The sequence below is a fragment of the Lemur catta genome, chromosome 4 (genome assembly GCF_020740605.2).
Source record: "Lemur catta isolate mLemCat1 chromosome 4, mLemCat1.pri, whole genome shotgun sequence".
Lineage (NCBI taxonomy): Eukaryota > Metazoa > Chordata > Mammalia > Primates > Lemuridae > Lemur > Lemur catta.
The window spans coordinates 55026355-55041332 of record NC_059131.1 but is presented as its reverse complement, the minus strand read 5'-3'; the positions used below and the strand labels follow the sequence as shown (position 1 = coordinate 55041332).

At 39.3% G+C, this 14978-nt stretch overlaps 1 protein-coding gene across 1 annotated transcript in view; it reads left to right on the top strand.

The window, feature by feature from the left end:
- The first annotated feature begins 13902 nt into the window (after positions 1–13902).
- PAIP2B (poly(A) binding protein interacting protein 2B) overlaps positions 13903–14978 on the top strand; it is a 65753-nt gene continuing 64677 nt past the window's right edge. Inside the window, exon 1 of the mRNA XM_045549819.1 lies at positions 13903–13943. Within this exon, the coding sequence (XP_045405775.1) occupies positions 13934–13943 (10 nt within the window). The 5' untranslated portion in view covers positions 13903–13933. The remainder of the gene's footprint in view (positions 13944–14978) is intronic.

Sequence of the window (14978 nt, the reverse complement as noted above, 5' to 3'; positions counted from 1 at the left end):
AGAACTAAAATTACAGGCCAGGCACAGTGGCTCACACCTGTAATCCTAGTACTTTGGGAGACCAAAGCAAGAGGATACCTTGAGTCCAGGAGGTTGAGACCAGCCTGGGCAACATAGTGAAACCTCATCTCTACAAAAAATGTACAAATTAGCCAGGCGAGGTGGTGTGTGCCTGTATTCCCAGCTACTTAGGAGGCTGAGGCAGGAGGATCACTTGAACCCAAGAGTTTGAGGTTATAGTGAGCTATGATGACACCACTGCATCATATGTTGACACCCAAGCAACAGAGTGAGATGCTATCTCAAAAAATCAAAAAACCCAAAACAAACAAATAAAAAGAACTGGAATTATAAACCATTTGGAAGGTGATGAAAAGGAGAAAATATTAGATCAATGAGATACCACCCTAGGAGCTAACACAGTCCTCAGAGGGCCTTTTAGAGCCTTAAATGCCTTCAATAAAGTTAAAAAATATATAAAGGAACTATTATTCATAGTAAAGAAAAAGGATAAAAACCAAATGACACTAGGAAGAGGAAATTAATAAAGATAAACCTGAGATAAGTTTTTAAAAATAATATCAAAGATATATAAACCCAAAATCACGTTCTTTGAAAGAACAATAAAACTGACAAAACTCTGATTTTGGCAGAATGGGGAAGGAGAAGAATGGCTGAACAAAAATACAAAGGACCGGAAAGAAGGAGATATCAAAAAGACTAAATAAACATAAGATAATATTATGACAAATTTTAAAACTAAAAATTTCTTAATAAAATATAAATTACAAAAATTTATATAAAATTACTTTTTAAAAAAGTAATAGAAAACTTGATTAGATGACTTACTACAAAAGAGAAAAACCATGTATGTTATATCTATATATGACTATATATGATGAAGAAAAGTATGGAAGCATATATATTACATTGCCAAGAACATAAGGGAAAGATTAACAAAAAAGTGACTACTAAAAAATGTCAATATGATCTCATCTGTGTAAAATTGAGTGTATACACACACACGCACACACACATAATGTATCTCTACAGAGATGTATAAAAGGATGCCAAGCAGGATGTCAGTGGTGGTTGTGTCAAGACAATGAGATACCCTACTTTCAGACTCACACCTTATTCCCACCTTCTTTGGCATTTGGTGCTTACAAATCCTGAGCATGAGTTGCCGGGAGGACAGTACTGGTGAACTTGGCTTACTCTTCTAGGGACTGTTCATTCTGCTAAGAGAGCACTGCTCAAACACAAACGTCAGAATCATCGGCAGAGCTTGTTAAAACACATTACGGGGCCCCACTCTTAGAGCTCTGATTCAGCAGGTCTGAGGTGAGGCCCAAGAATCTGCATTTCCAGTAAGTTCCCAGAGGATACTGATGCTGCTGTCTGAGAGCCTACACTTTAGGAATCGCTGTCCTAAGACAACTTGCAATATTCTAGAAGTTTGTTGAAATTGCTGTGGCTTCCCATTCCATTCTCTTTTACCTTTTTTATTCCTTTATAGTATTATTGTATTGAATTTTTGAGAATTAAAGTTTTAAACAATATCTTTTCAAGATTCTCAAATGTATCTAAAAAGGTTCACTGTAATAATAATAATTACCATTTATTGACACTTAGTACAAATTAGGCAATATGCTCAGTAATTTACAAGCATTATTTCATGTAATCCTCATAAAACTCTGTACATACAATTATTAGACCAATTTTACATATGAGGGAACTGAATTTAGAGAAGTTCCTGTGTGTGCTCTTAGAACATTCTACTGCTTTAAAACTAATGGCTAAAAAACCAACAATACTCTCCTGCAAACTATGAGAATGTGCAATGAGATAAAGCACAGTAACACTTTGGTTAAGTGATTATGAAATACCACTTAGAGGTAGCCAAATTTTTGATCAAATTATGTTAATATTTGTACAATTCACAATACTGGTAATCAAAATGCATTTGCAGATGGAAAAGGGGTAAATAACATTGCTATAATCCTGGGATTATACAGAAGAAGAGAAACTTTTTAAAGACAACCAGTTTGTAAGAAATGGGATGCATATGTGTTAAGATTCAGGTTAAGCTGCTGCAACAATGGCCCTCAAATAAGATGGCTTAAATAAGATCAGTTTATTTCTTTTTCAATCAATTGTCTAGACATAGGCTAGCACTAGCAGCTTTGCTCTGTGAAGCTGTCTAAGCCCCCAGGTTCCTTCTATCTTGTTGCTTGCGTTTCCCTTGCCAGCACGTGGAAGTTAGCATACCACACGTCTGCCCACCAGCCCACGTGAAAGGAGAGCATTCCCAGTCCTTCTAAAAGAACGCATTCTCAACAGGGGCAATATGGTCCCTAAGGGGACAAAAGCTGGTTCTTAGAGGATAGAGGGGCAAAAAAATTTTAGTGTTTTTACTGAGAAGGCACAGATATACAATGCATAAAAAGATAAACAGTATATCTGTGGCATTAAAATTTCGCAGAAGCAATTGGGGGAAAAAAGCCTAAAAATGATCCTTACTGGAAAAATAATGAAAAAAAGATTGAGAAATTCTGTTTTAAAGGCAAGTACCAGAAGTATATATCACTTCTGCTCCCAAGAACTTAGTCACGAAGATAAATCTAGTTGCAGGGAAGCCAGGAAATAGAAACTCCAGCTGGGTATCCATTTGCCCAGATTAAATTGTTTCTCCACATATGAGCCTATTCAGAGGGCTGCTTGTATGTTCCCATGACAGGACAGAGCAAGTAAGCCAAGGGACCGTGATGGAAACAGCAGTATTTTTATGACCAAGCCCTGGAATACACACACCGCCACTTCTACCACTGTATACATAGGTGTGCAGACCAATCCCCACAAAATGTGGGAAGAGACTACACAGAGGTGCGAATACCAGGCGGCTAGGTCTGGAGATCATCTAGGAGATTAGCTTTTTATTTGGAAGTATAATCAGAAGTTCCCATATTGGTATAAACAGAAAAACAATTCTGGTTAAATACTATTCATCCTCCAAGCCCTTGATGAAATGTTAACTTCCTAGCTAGAATTCATTGCTTCATCCTTTGTGACTCTGTATCACACTATTCCCACTTCTGGTACAGTACCTATTATGTCGTATAATGGTTCATTATGTACTAAGCTGTCTTCTAATGAGAATAGAGGGCTGAGCCTTACTGACTTTCATGCTCTCCAAGCATGGAGCAGTGTTGAAAGTAAAAAAATTGCCAATCACTGCCAATTATTGGTAGAGAAACAAATCTGGGACCAAACAGAGAGAGGCCTTCTAAATTATCTATTTAGCTTACCACTGATTTGCTATGCGATCCTAAACAACTTGCTTTAAAAAAGCAAGCAACCTAGCAAACAAAACAAACAGAAGATAAATTTATTCACTTTAATGGTACATATAATTTCCCTATCAACCAGAATTATTATATAAATAATTTTGCACGGCAAGACAAATTAAAGTCTACACTTTGCTACATGAGTACTGCACGGGAAAATGTAAGCTTCAACAGAAAGCTATGCTTTGTTTATACCACACCACACCCTTCCAGATTATCTCATTCTAGCCTTTCTTTTGAGAGATTTTACCCTTTGAGTTTCTACTGAAGAAAACTAACAGGAATGCAAAATAACTCATCCATGGGCATGTGAATTCTGTCTGGTGGAGATTCAACTGATATCCCCCTCCACTGTACAAGAGGCCTATTCTGCCTTCATTTGTACATTCTTTTCAATATTTCTGCTCTATAACTGTGTCTGTTCTTTGGATTCTCCCTCTGACCTGGTCATAACATCTTATTGTTTCCCTCATTTAATTAATGAGTTAAATATAATAAAATCTTTAACACTTCTTCATCTTACAAGTACAGGAGAATCATTGCTTTATGTATCTTTAAAAATGCTCCTTTAAGAGTACATGTATCAAGAACAAGAGGGATTGGATGTAAGCAAAGAGCTTGGGGCCAGAAATAAAAAAGGAAAGAGATAAGGACAGCTTCTAAATGTTAACAGTTTAGATCAGCACTGTCCAACAGAACTTTTTGCCATGATGGAAATGTTCTAGATCTGTAATGTCTAATAGAGTAGCCATCAGCCACATGTGGTTGTTGAGTACTTGAAGTGTAGTGTGACCGAGGAAATTAGTTTTTAATTTAACTTAATTTTAATTAATTTAGACTTAAATAGCTACATGTGGCTTGTGGCTACCAGACATACAACACAGGAATAGACAGATAACTAGTACACAGGCAAATTGTTAGACTCAGAAAAATGGGAGATGTAGACCTCTCAAGCTCTTTGCTCCAAAGACCTACATATTTAAAAAGCATTGGAGACTCCAAAGAACTTTTGTTTATGCAGATTGTAACTATCAATATTTACTGTCTTAAGAAAAACTGAGAAATTTAAAAATATTTCTTAGTCCATCTAAAAATAATAAACTTTATTTTTATGAAAATAACTATATTTTCAAAATAAATTGAAATCATATCAAATATTTTCTCTCACCACAATGGAATAAAACTATAAATAAATAAGAAGAGGAACACTGGAAAATATACAAACACATGGAAATTAAACAATATGTTCCTTCATTGACCAGTTGGTCAATAAAGAGATTAAGAAAGAAATTTGTAAATTTCTCAAAACAAAGGAAAATGAAAACACAACATATGAAAACATATAAGCTACAGTAAAAGTAGTAGTAAGAGCAATATATAGCAATAAGTGCCTACATCAAAAAAGTAGAAAAGCTTCAAATAAACAAAAGAACTATTAGAACTGATAAACAAATTCAGTAAAGTTGAAGTGTACAAAATCAACACACAAAAATTGGTAGCATACCTATGTGCCAACAGTAAACAATCTGAAAAAGAAACAAAGAAAGTAATCCCATTTACAATAGCTACAAATAAAATGCCTAGGAATAAACTTAACCAAAGAAGTGAAAGATCTCTATAATGAAAACTATAAACATTGACGAAAGAAATTGAAGAGGACACAAAAAAATGGAAAGATATTCTATGCTCATGGATTGGAAGAATCAATATTGTTAAAATGTCCATACTACCCAAAGCAATCTATAAATTCTGTGCAGTCCTCATCAAAATACTAATGACATTCTTCACAAAAATAGAAAAACTAATCCTAAAATTTATGTGGACCCACAAAAGACCCAGAATAGCCAAAGCCCTCCTGAGCAAAAGAACAATCGCATTACCGGACTTCAAATTATACTACAGAGCTGTAGTAACCAAACAATATGGTCCTTGCATAAAAACAGACACAGAGACCAATGCAACAGAATAAAGAACCAAGAAACAAATCCATACATCTTTAGGGAACTTATCTTCGACAAAGGTGCCAGGAACACACAGCGGGGAAAGGAAAGTCTTTTCAATAAATGGTGCTGCGAAAACTGGATATTCATATCCAGAAGAATAAAACTAAGCCTTTATCTCTTGCCATATACAAAAATCAAATCAAAATTGATTAAAAACTTAAATCTCAGACCTGAAACTAAGAAAACATTGGGAAAATGCTTAAAGACATTGCTCTGGGCAAGGACTTCTTGAGTAAATGCCCCCAAAGCACAGGCAACCAAAGCAAAATTAGACAAACATCACATCAAGCTAAAAAGCTTCTGCACAACAAAGGAAACAACCAACAAAGTAAAGAGACAACACAGAGAATGGGAGAGAATATTTGCAAACTATTCATCTGACAAGGGATTGATAACTAGAATATATAAGTAGCTCCAACTCAACAGGAAAAAAAAATAATTTGATTAAAAATGGGCTAAGGAATTGAATAGATATTTCTCAAAAGAAACATATAGGCCAGGTGCAGTGGCTCACGCCTGTAATCCTAGCACTCTGGGAGGCCAAGGCAGGCAGATCGTTTGAGCTCAGGAGTTGGAGACCACCCTGAGCAAGAGCAAGACCCCGTCTCTACTAAAAAATAGAAAGAAATTAGTTGAACATCTAAAAATATACAGAAAAAATTAGCCGGGCATGATGGCGCATTCCTGTAGTCCCAGCTACCAGGGAGGCTGAGGCAGAAGGATTGCTTGAGCCCAGGAGTTTGAGGTTGCTGTGAGCTGGGCTGATGCCATGGCACTCTAGCCCGGGCAACAGAATGAGACTCTGTCTCAAAAAAAAAAAAAAATTAAAACTTAGCTGGGCATAGTGGTGCACACCTGTACTACCAGCTACTTGGGAGGCTAAGGCAGAAGGATCAAGTGAGCCCAGGAGTTGGAGGCTGCAGTGAGCTATGATGATGCCACTGTACTCTAGTCTAGCCCGGGCAACAGAGCAAGACCCTGTCTGAAAAAAAAAAGAAAAAAAAGCAAGCATACAAATGGCCAAAAGTTACATGAAAAAATGCTCAACATCATTAGTCATCAGAGAAATGCAAGTCAAAACTACAATGAGATATCATTTCATCCCAGTTAAAATGACAAGCAAATGCCTGTCAAAAAGACAGGCAATAACAAATGATAGTGAGGATGTAGAGAAGGGGGACCCTCGTACACTGATGGTGGGAATGTAAATTAGTGCAACCACTATGGAGAACAGTATGGAGTTTCCTCAAAAAACTAAAAACAGAACTACCATATGACCCAGTAATCCCACTGCTGGGTATATATCCAAAGGAGGGAAATTCAGTATATCAAAAAGATATCTGGGCTGGGCGTGGTGGCTCACACCTGTAATCCTAGTACTCTGGGAGGCCGAGGGCGGAGGATCACTTGAGCTCAGGAGTTCAAGACCAGCCCATTCTAGCCCCGGCAACAGAGTGAGACTCTGTCTCAAAACAAAAAAAAAAAAGATATCTGTACTCCCATGTTTATTGTAGCACTCTTCACAACAGCCATGATTTGGAATCAATATAAGTGTCTATAAATGGATGAGTGGAGAAAGAAATTGTGGTACATATTCACAATGAAATATTACATAGCCACAAAAAAGAATGAAATCCTGTCACTTACAGCAACATGGATGGAACTAGAGAACATTATGTTAAGTGAAATAAGCCAAATAAAGAAATAAATGTGAATTGATTAAATTAAAAAGCTTCCACACAGCCAATGGAATAATCATCAGAGCAAACAGACAACCTACAGAATGGGAAAAAATATTTGCAAGCTATACATCCAATAAAGGGCTAATAACTAGAAACTACAAAGAAGTCAAGCAAATCAGTAAGAAAAAAACAACTCCATTAACAAGTGGGCAAAAGACATGAACAGAAGCTTTTCAAAAGAAGATAGACAAATGGCCAACAAACATATGAAAAAATGCTCAACATCACTAATCATCAGGGAAATGCAAATCAAAACCACAATGATATATCCCCTTACTCCAATTAGAATGGCTTTTATTAAAAAGTCCAAAAACAAGAGATGCTGGCATGGATGCAGAGAGAAAAGAATTGTTATACACTGTTGGTAGGACTACGAATTAGTACACCCCTATGGAAGATCTCACATAGAACTAAAACTAGACCTACCATTCAATCCAGCATCCCACTACTGGGTATTTACCTAAAGGAAATGAAGTCATTTTATCAAAAAGACACCTGTACTCGAATGTTTACTGCAGCAAAATTCACAATTGCAAAGATGTGGAATCAGCCCAAATGCCCATCAATTCATAAGTGGATAAACAAAATGTGGTATATGTATACCATGAAATATTACTCAGCCATGAAGAAGAATGACTTAATGCCTTTTTGCAACAATTTGGATGGAAGTGGAGACCATTATCCTAAGTAAAGTATCTAAAGAATGGAAAAACAAACACAAACACCACATGTACTCACTATTAAATTGGAACTAACCGATGGGCACACATGCGCACAGAGGGAAGTAAAACTCAATGGAAATCAAGCAGGCGGAAGGAAGGAGAAGGGGATGGGAGAAAACCTACCTAACTGGTACAATGAACACTATCTGGGTGATGGGTACACTTATAGCCCTGACTCAAGCATTACAAAAGTGATCCATGTAACCAAAAACACTTGTACCCCCATAATACTTTGAAATAAAAATAAAAATTAAAAAAATAGATTGCTTCGATGGCTTTTGATTGCCTTAGAACTGAAAATTTCTTTAACATGGCATAAAATTATCTTTATTATCTGACCTTTGCCTACAAAAAAAAAAAAAAAGAAATAAGCCAAGCACTGAAAGACAAATCTTGCATGTTCTCACTCCTATGTGAGAGCTAAATATTAAAAACAATTGATCTCATGGAGACAGAGTAGAATGATGGTTACCAGAAGCTGGAAAGAGTAGCATGGAGTGAGGGATAAAGTGGGGATGGTTAAAGGGGGCAAAAATATTGTTAGATAGAATGAACCATATTTGAACAATAGCACAACAGAGTGACTATAATTAACAATAAGTTATGCTATATTTTAAAGTAACTAAAAGAGTGGAATGGGAATGTTCCTACACAAAGAAATGATAATGCCTGAGATGATGGATACCCCAATTACCCTGATTTGATTAAGTCACATTATATGCTTGTATCAAAACATCACATATACCCTATAAAGATATATATCTATCATGTACCCATAATATTAATAATTAAAAATTCTAAAATGTTCTTAAAAATTAGTGAGAAGAGTGGCATTGCTTTACAAGTCTGCCTTCAGCCTATTGCAATATCATACAGCCTCTGGAAAACTGCACCGTATACTTTTGAGAAAAATACAAATATCCCACCAGTATTATGAAAAGGGTCTCAGGAGCTCTCAGTCCATACTTTGAGAACAATTCATCTAGTCACAGTTTGCCCATACAAAATGTTTGGATACACCTTTTCCCAGGGTCTCTCTCCCACTCTGTTGCAGCCACATGACTTTTTCAGCCCCCTAGCAGGAGAGAGGCTCTGATTTCCACAGATACCAGTAGAGGGCAAGAATAAGGCATGAGACAGATGGTTAAGTGAAAGCTTATATATTAAACTGTGGAATCCTTGGTCCCTGTGCAGAAAAGTGTTCACACAGCAGGACTGAGACTACTATCCTTTGAAAGTCCTGCTGGCAAGGCTGGCTCATGGCTAGTGCCTCGGAACTTTTATTTCAGGAAGTTTCCCACCATTCCCTAACTGATAAGAATGGCTCACTGTGCCTAAAAATTGTTTGTACAATGTAGTTTACACTAAATATCTGCTTTCCTTCTAGGAGTCTGGAATTTTGGTACATGCTAGGCGGAGGTTGCCTATGTGACCTGCCCCCAATAAAAATCTTGGGCACTGAATCTCTAATGAGCTTCCCTGGTAGACAACACTGTACACATGTGGTCATAACTATTAAGTACATCCTGTAGAACTCCACTAAAAGAGGACTCTTGGAAGCTTGCACCTGGTTTCCTCCAGGCCCCACCCCATGCACCTTTTCCCTTTGCCAATTTTGTTTTACATCCGTTCCCTGTAGTAAGAAATAGCTGTGAGTATAACTATATGCTGAGTCCTGTAAGTCCTCCTAGTGAATCACTGAACCCGGGGGTGGTCTCAGGGACTCTTAACACATTTCCCTTCACTGGCCCTGCTTCTAGGATTATATCTTACACTGCAGAGGACTGGAAACTTCTCCCTGAAGAAAATGAAAAGTCAAAGAGAAAAAAGAATTTCAAAGAGCAGAAACAATGAAGGAAGCAAAAGAAAACTCCAAAAACCAAAAACTACAATTAATATCTAAAAAAAATAAGAAAGTATATTGCACTCATAAAATAACAGCAGGATCCTATGAAAAGAAGCAATCAGAAGACAAGAAAAAGCTCTACAAAATTTAAAATATGATGACCAAATGAAATACTGGATACAAGAGCTAGAAAAGAGAGTTGAAAAAATTGTCCAGAGAAGCTGAAAAAAATGAAAAGAGAGCTAAAAAATAGAAGAGAGATGACAAAAAAATTAAAGGATTGATCTAGGAGGTCCAAAGTTCACCTAAAGAAAAGGAGAAGAGAATAAATGGAAAACAGGAAATTACTAAAATAAATTTCACTATTTCACCACCCAAAGTTGGGGAAGGGGGGCCTAGGGTTGAAAGGACCCACCAAGCACAGAGCACAATGAATGAGAAAAAGAATCACACCAAGGACACATAATCGTAAAATTTCAGAACTCCAAAGAGAAGATACTGAAAAGCTTTCAGAAAGTTCCCATATATAAAGGAATAGGAAACTTAATGATGTCAGATTCCTTAACAGCAATACTGACAGCAGACACACTAGAATTATATCTTCAAAATTCTGATGAAAAACCTAGACTTTATACTCAGTCAAACCATAATCAAGTATAAAGGTAGAATAAAGATATTTTTGAGACATGCAAGGACTTAGAAAATTTGTCTTTTCTTAGAAAGCAACCGGACTAAATGCTTCAGCAATATGATTAAACCAAACCAGGATCTAGATAACAGAGGTTCCAAACCAGGACAAAGGTGAAGGAAAGTCCCAGGACAACAGCTATGCACCAAACCTAGAAAACTTTATCTTCTAGTCCTTTTATTCAGAATTACATTTTAACTACCATATTTTTAATTTCATAGAGCCCTTTCTTGTTCTCTGATGGTTTCTTTCCATAGCATCCTATTCTTGTTTCATAGGTGCAATCTCTTTTTATAAAGTCTTCAAATTCTCAAAGCCTTCCAATTTAATGCCACTAAAAAAATCAAAACATTTAACATTAATGGTCATAATATTCAAAAATTACTACAGCATCTTATCATCACATCCATTTCTTGAAAGAGAAATGCCATAGTAGTTTCTGATGGTGCTGACATTTCAGTGGAGAAAAATTAAAATTTTAATACAACCTATAAAGCCTCCCACCTCATCCTCCAAATTGCATATTTGACACTATTAGCATCATTCCAGATTTGGAAGCTGGGCATGTAGTTGCGGGTGAAAACAAGACTAAGCAAACTGGGAGAAAAATAATCCTTCAAAATTGATGATTAAAAACACTCGGTATGGTTTTTAATTTTTCTGTATTTTGCAACATTTCTATAATGAAAGATGGTGTGTTACCATAAAATAAGAGAGTTCAAAACTTATTATTTAGGAAACAAAAGTGTCAATATTGCATTCGAATGATTACCCCGACATGGAAAATTATTTTGGATGAGATACAGCATACCACATACAATTCTACAAATCATACTGAACACCATGCACGTTATTTTTTTTTAAAAAAAGCACAATCCCCAACAAATTCTTTAAGCCATTCTATACTCACAGGCCATACTGTCAGTTTTCCTTGCCACCACAAAACATCCCCAGAGGCAAAAGGTAAGGAAACACATTTTATAGCTCCCCTTCTTAAAATACACTTAAAATTTAAATAAGAAGACACTAAGAATCCAGACAACTAGGGACTGCAAAATGATACCCAAATCCTTTAAGCTTATGCAAAAGAGTTACAGAAAGGATAAATTAGAGGTGTTTTTTGATTTTACAAGAGAATTCACAGTAGCACTGGCAATTTAAGCGGTGCATTTAAAGTACTTAAGCTTTTCCTAATTACTGAATAAAATACAGAAGCATTTGTATTTTCCAACCGCCCAGTAAGAACAATAATTACAATATTCTCCAATTCCCCAATATGCCTTCATTTTTTAAAAATCCATAATCTTTTGACCCTCAGAAAGCAGCAACTATTCTCAAGCCAGCAATCCCTTTCTCTATCCTTACAAGATAAGAAATAAGAGCTCCCAGGCCGGGCGTGGTGGCCCACGCCTGTAATCCTAGCACTCTGGGAGGCCGAGGCGGGTGGATTGTTTGAGCCCAGGAGTTCGAAACTAGCCTGAACAAGAGCGAGACCCCGTCTCTACTAAAAATAGAAAGAAATTATCTGGCCAATTAAAATATATATATAGAAAAAAATTAGGCGGGCATGGTGGCGCATGCCTGTAGTCCCAGCTACTCGGGAGGCCGAGGCAGTAGGATCGCTTAAGCCCAGGAGTGGGAGGTTGCTGTGAGCTAGGCTGACACCATGGCGCTCACTCTAGCCAGGGCAACAAAGCGAGACTCTGTCTCAAAAAAAAAAAAAAAAGAAAAAGAAATAGGAGCTCCTTTTCCACTTAAATTAACCCAGGAGCCTGGGAAAGGGCAAAGCAAGCTGAAACAATGTCACCAGAACTTGGACTTGGAAATGAGCGCCAAGACCGATGACATAACACCAGAGCGTTCCCCTTCTGCAAATGTCTACCATTCACTCCACTCCTGGCACCCATCAACTCGCACACACGCCACAAAGACTGGGAAAGTGCATGCAGTACAGTACTGGCGTTCGGTTGCATTAAGAGCAATTCACTTAATCACTCTTGCTCCTCCGGAGAACTGGAGGGAGACTCAGGCCAGAAGGGTGAAAAGAGCTAATGCTGCTATGAAGTGCCCCCCAGACAGGGACGTGAGCAGTGTCCCTTGTGACTCTCGGAATATCCAAACCGCTGCAATAAGCAGCCGGGCCAGCAGGACAGCCCCGCGCGCTAGGGGACAGCCTGAGCCCGCGCCGACCGGGGCTGACTGTCCGCTAAGTGGATGGTGGCGGGGGAGCGGGGGGCGGGGCGCGGGGGGAAGGGGCACGCCATTCCAAAATCTGGAACCTGGGTACGTAGCTGTGAGTGAAAGCACGCCTAAGCAAAGTGGAAAAGCAAAAATAATCCTTCAAAATTGGCAACTCAAAACACTATGCATGGCTACTTTTTTCTGTACTCTGAGAAATTTCTTTAATGAAAAAATCTATTACTGTCAAATTAAAAAAAGCTCAAAAGTTATTTAGGGGGGAGGAAGGGTCAATGTTGCATTTAAATGACTACCCTAACATCAAAAAACTATTTTTGGATGAGCCAGAGCATATTATGCAATTCTACAATGTAATCTTTTTTTTACAAGAGCAATCTTCAAAAAGAGCTCGAGCTCATCGATCTAGTTAACCGACACAGAAGCTATGCTGCGACCCCTCAATTCGCCCCTCCAAAGCACCCTGCAGTGTGGTCTCCCCAGACCGAGCCGACCCGGACTCGCAGGAAGCGTTGCCCGGACTGCGGGGTCGAGCATGAAGCAAGCGCCAGGGAGGGCACCGGCCCCGCCGGGCGTTCCGCGGCTCTTGGCTGACCGCCTGGCACATCCGCACATGCAACTTGTTAAGCGCTAAAGACAAGCAGACGGGGGAGGGCCAGTCACCAGGGGGAATCTGGACCCGACCTCCGCGACACGGCGCCCCGCCGGCCCGCCCCTTCCTGCCCACCCACTGCCGGCTGCCCGGAGCACACGCCAGGGTGGGGAGCACGGGGGCAAAGGAAGGGCTCACCGCTTCAGTGGGTCAGAAACCCGCGGCGCCCCGTCAGTCGCGGAGACGGGGCTGGGCGCCGCGGCCCGGACTGCCGCCGGGGCGGCAGTCCCGGCAGCAACGCGGTCCCGCGGCATCCCGAACGGCTCGCGCGGCAGCGGCGCAGCTCCCCGCGCGCTTCGCACCGCCGCACGCCGCGCCTTGGGCCCCAGGGCGCAGGGCGCCGCGCCACTGGGCCCGCGCACCCCGGAGGCCAGCCAATGGGCGCGGAGCGCGGGAAGCCAGGGGCGGGTCGGAGCGCGCGCCCCGCCCACCTGGCTCAGCAGCCGAGCGACGCCGCGGGCTGTGCTAGCTGAGCGGGCTCTGCGCGCGCCCGCCCGCCGGGGGGCTGCTCAGGTCGGGCAAGCACGTCTCTCAAATAAAAGATCTGTGAAGTCTAAGACCTTTGGGAAGCACTTCTGATTTTGCGGGGTCTTTCCCTCTTTTTTAGACACATACTTCTGCGTCTGCTGTTTACAGAACACCTATTGAGGGCCAGCCACAGTGCTTGGGGACACACGGGAATGAGAAACAGCCCCTACCTTCGAGGATCTCCCAGTCATTCCGGTGTGTGAGCAGATATGGAAACAGGTAACTAAGGGCATTCCAATGTTAACAGTCATGTGACATGGGGCGAGGGTGGGGCGAGGAGATTGTGGCCAGGTTTGAACTAAAAGGCTCGTAACCCTGGAATTCTGGTGGCCATGATTCACAGTGAAGAACAAGCCACACGTCGCGTTTTCCTTTTTTTCTTATAGATAACTAGGTAATATGTGTGACATGGTTAAAAATTTCAATTGCATCAAAAATATATTCTGTGAAAAGAAAGTTCCATCTTCCACTGTCCCCACTTCCCTCAGTTTTCTTTTCTCTTAGGCTACCACCTTTAACCAGTTTCTTACATCTTTCAAAGACATTTCGAGCGTTAAAAAAATTATATATATATGCACACTATATACACACACACTCTTCCCCAAATTATACACACACACAAATGTGTGTACTTTACACAATCTTTTGCCATTTTGCTTTTCTTCACTTACCACTGTATCTTGAATGGCTTTCATTCTTTATAATGAATGTGTAATATTCCATCATATTGTTGTTTCAAGTTGTTTCTGTTCTTCTGCTATTACAAACAATGCTAAGGTCAGTATTATTTATAGCCACTTGGCATTTGAGAAAATGTATGTGTAGGGCACTAAATACCTTGGTGCTGAATTCTGGATTGTAAGGTAGGGACTTTAAAAATTCTGATATATGCTTTCTGTACAGTTTGTTTCAGTTTTTGCTCTCATAGCAATTTATCAGGGTGGCTGTTTCAACACATCTCTCTATATAGTATGTTATCAAACTTAATTTTTAAATTTTCTGTGAACTGTCTGCTCATCTTTGCCCATTTTTCTATTCATTTGTTGGTCTTTTATAAAATTGTAGGATACTGTGTATACATATGCACAAAATAATGAAATGAGTCCATTGTGAATAAGTTGCTTATCTTTTACCTGCCTTGTCTTTTGGCTTTGTTTACTGTATTTTTCCAATCAATTATTTTTTATTTTCATATAGTCACATTAATTTTTTGAAGTTTCTAGGGATTTTTTTGTTTATAATCTTTCTTAGAAA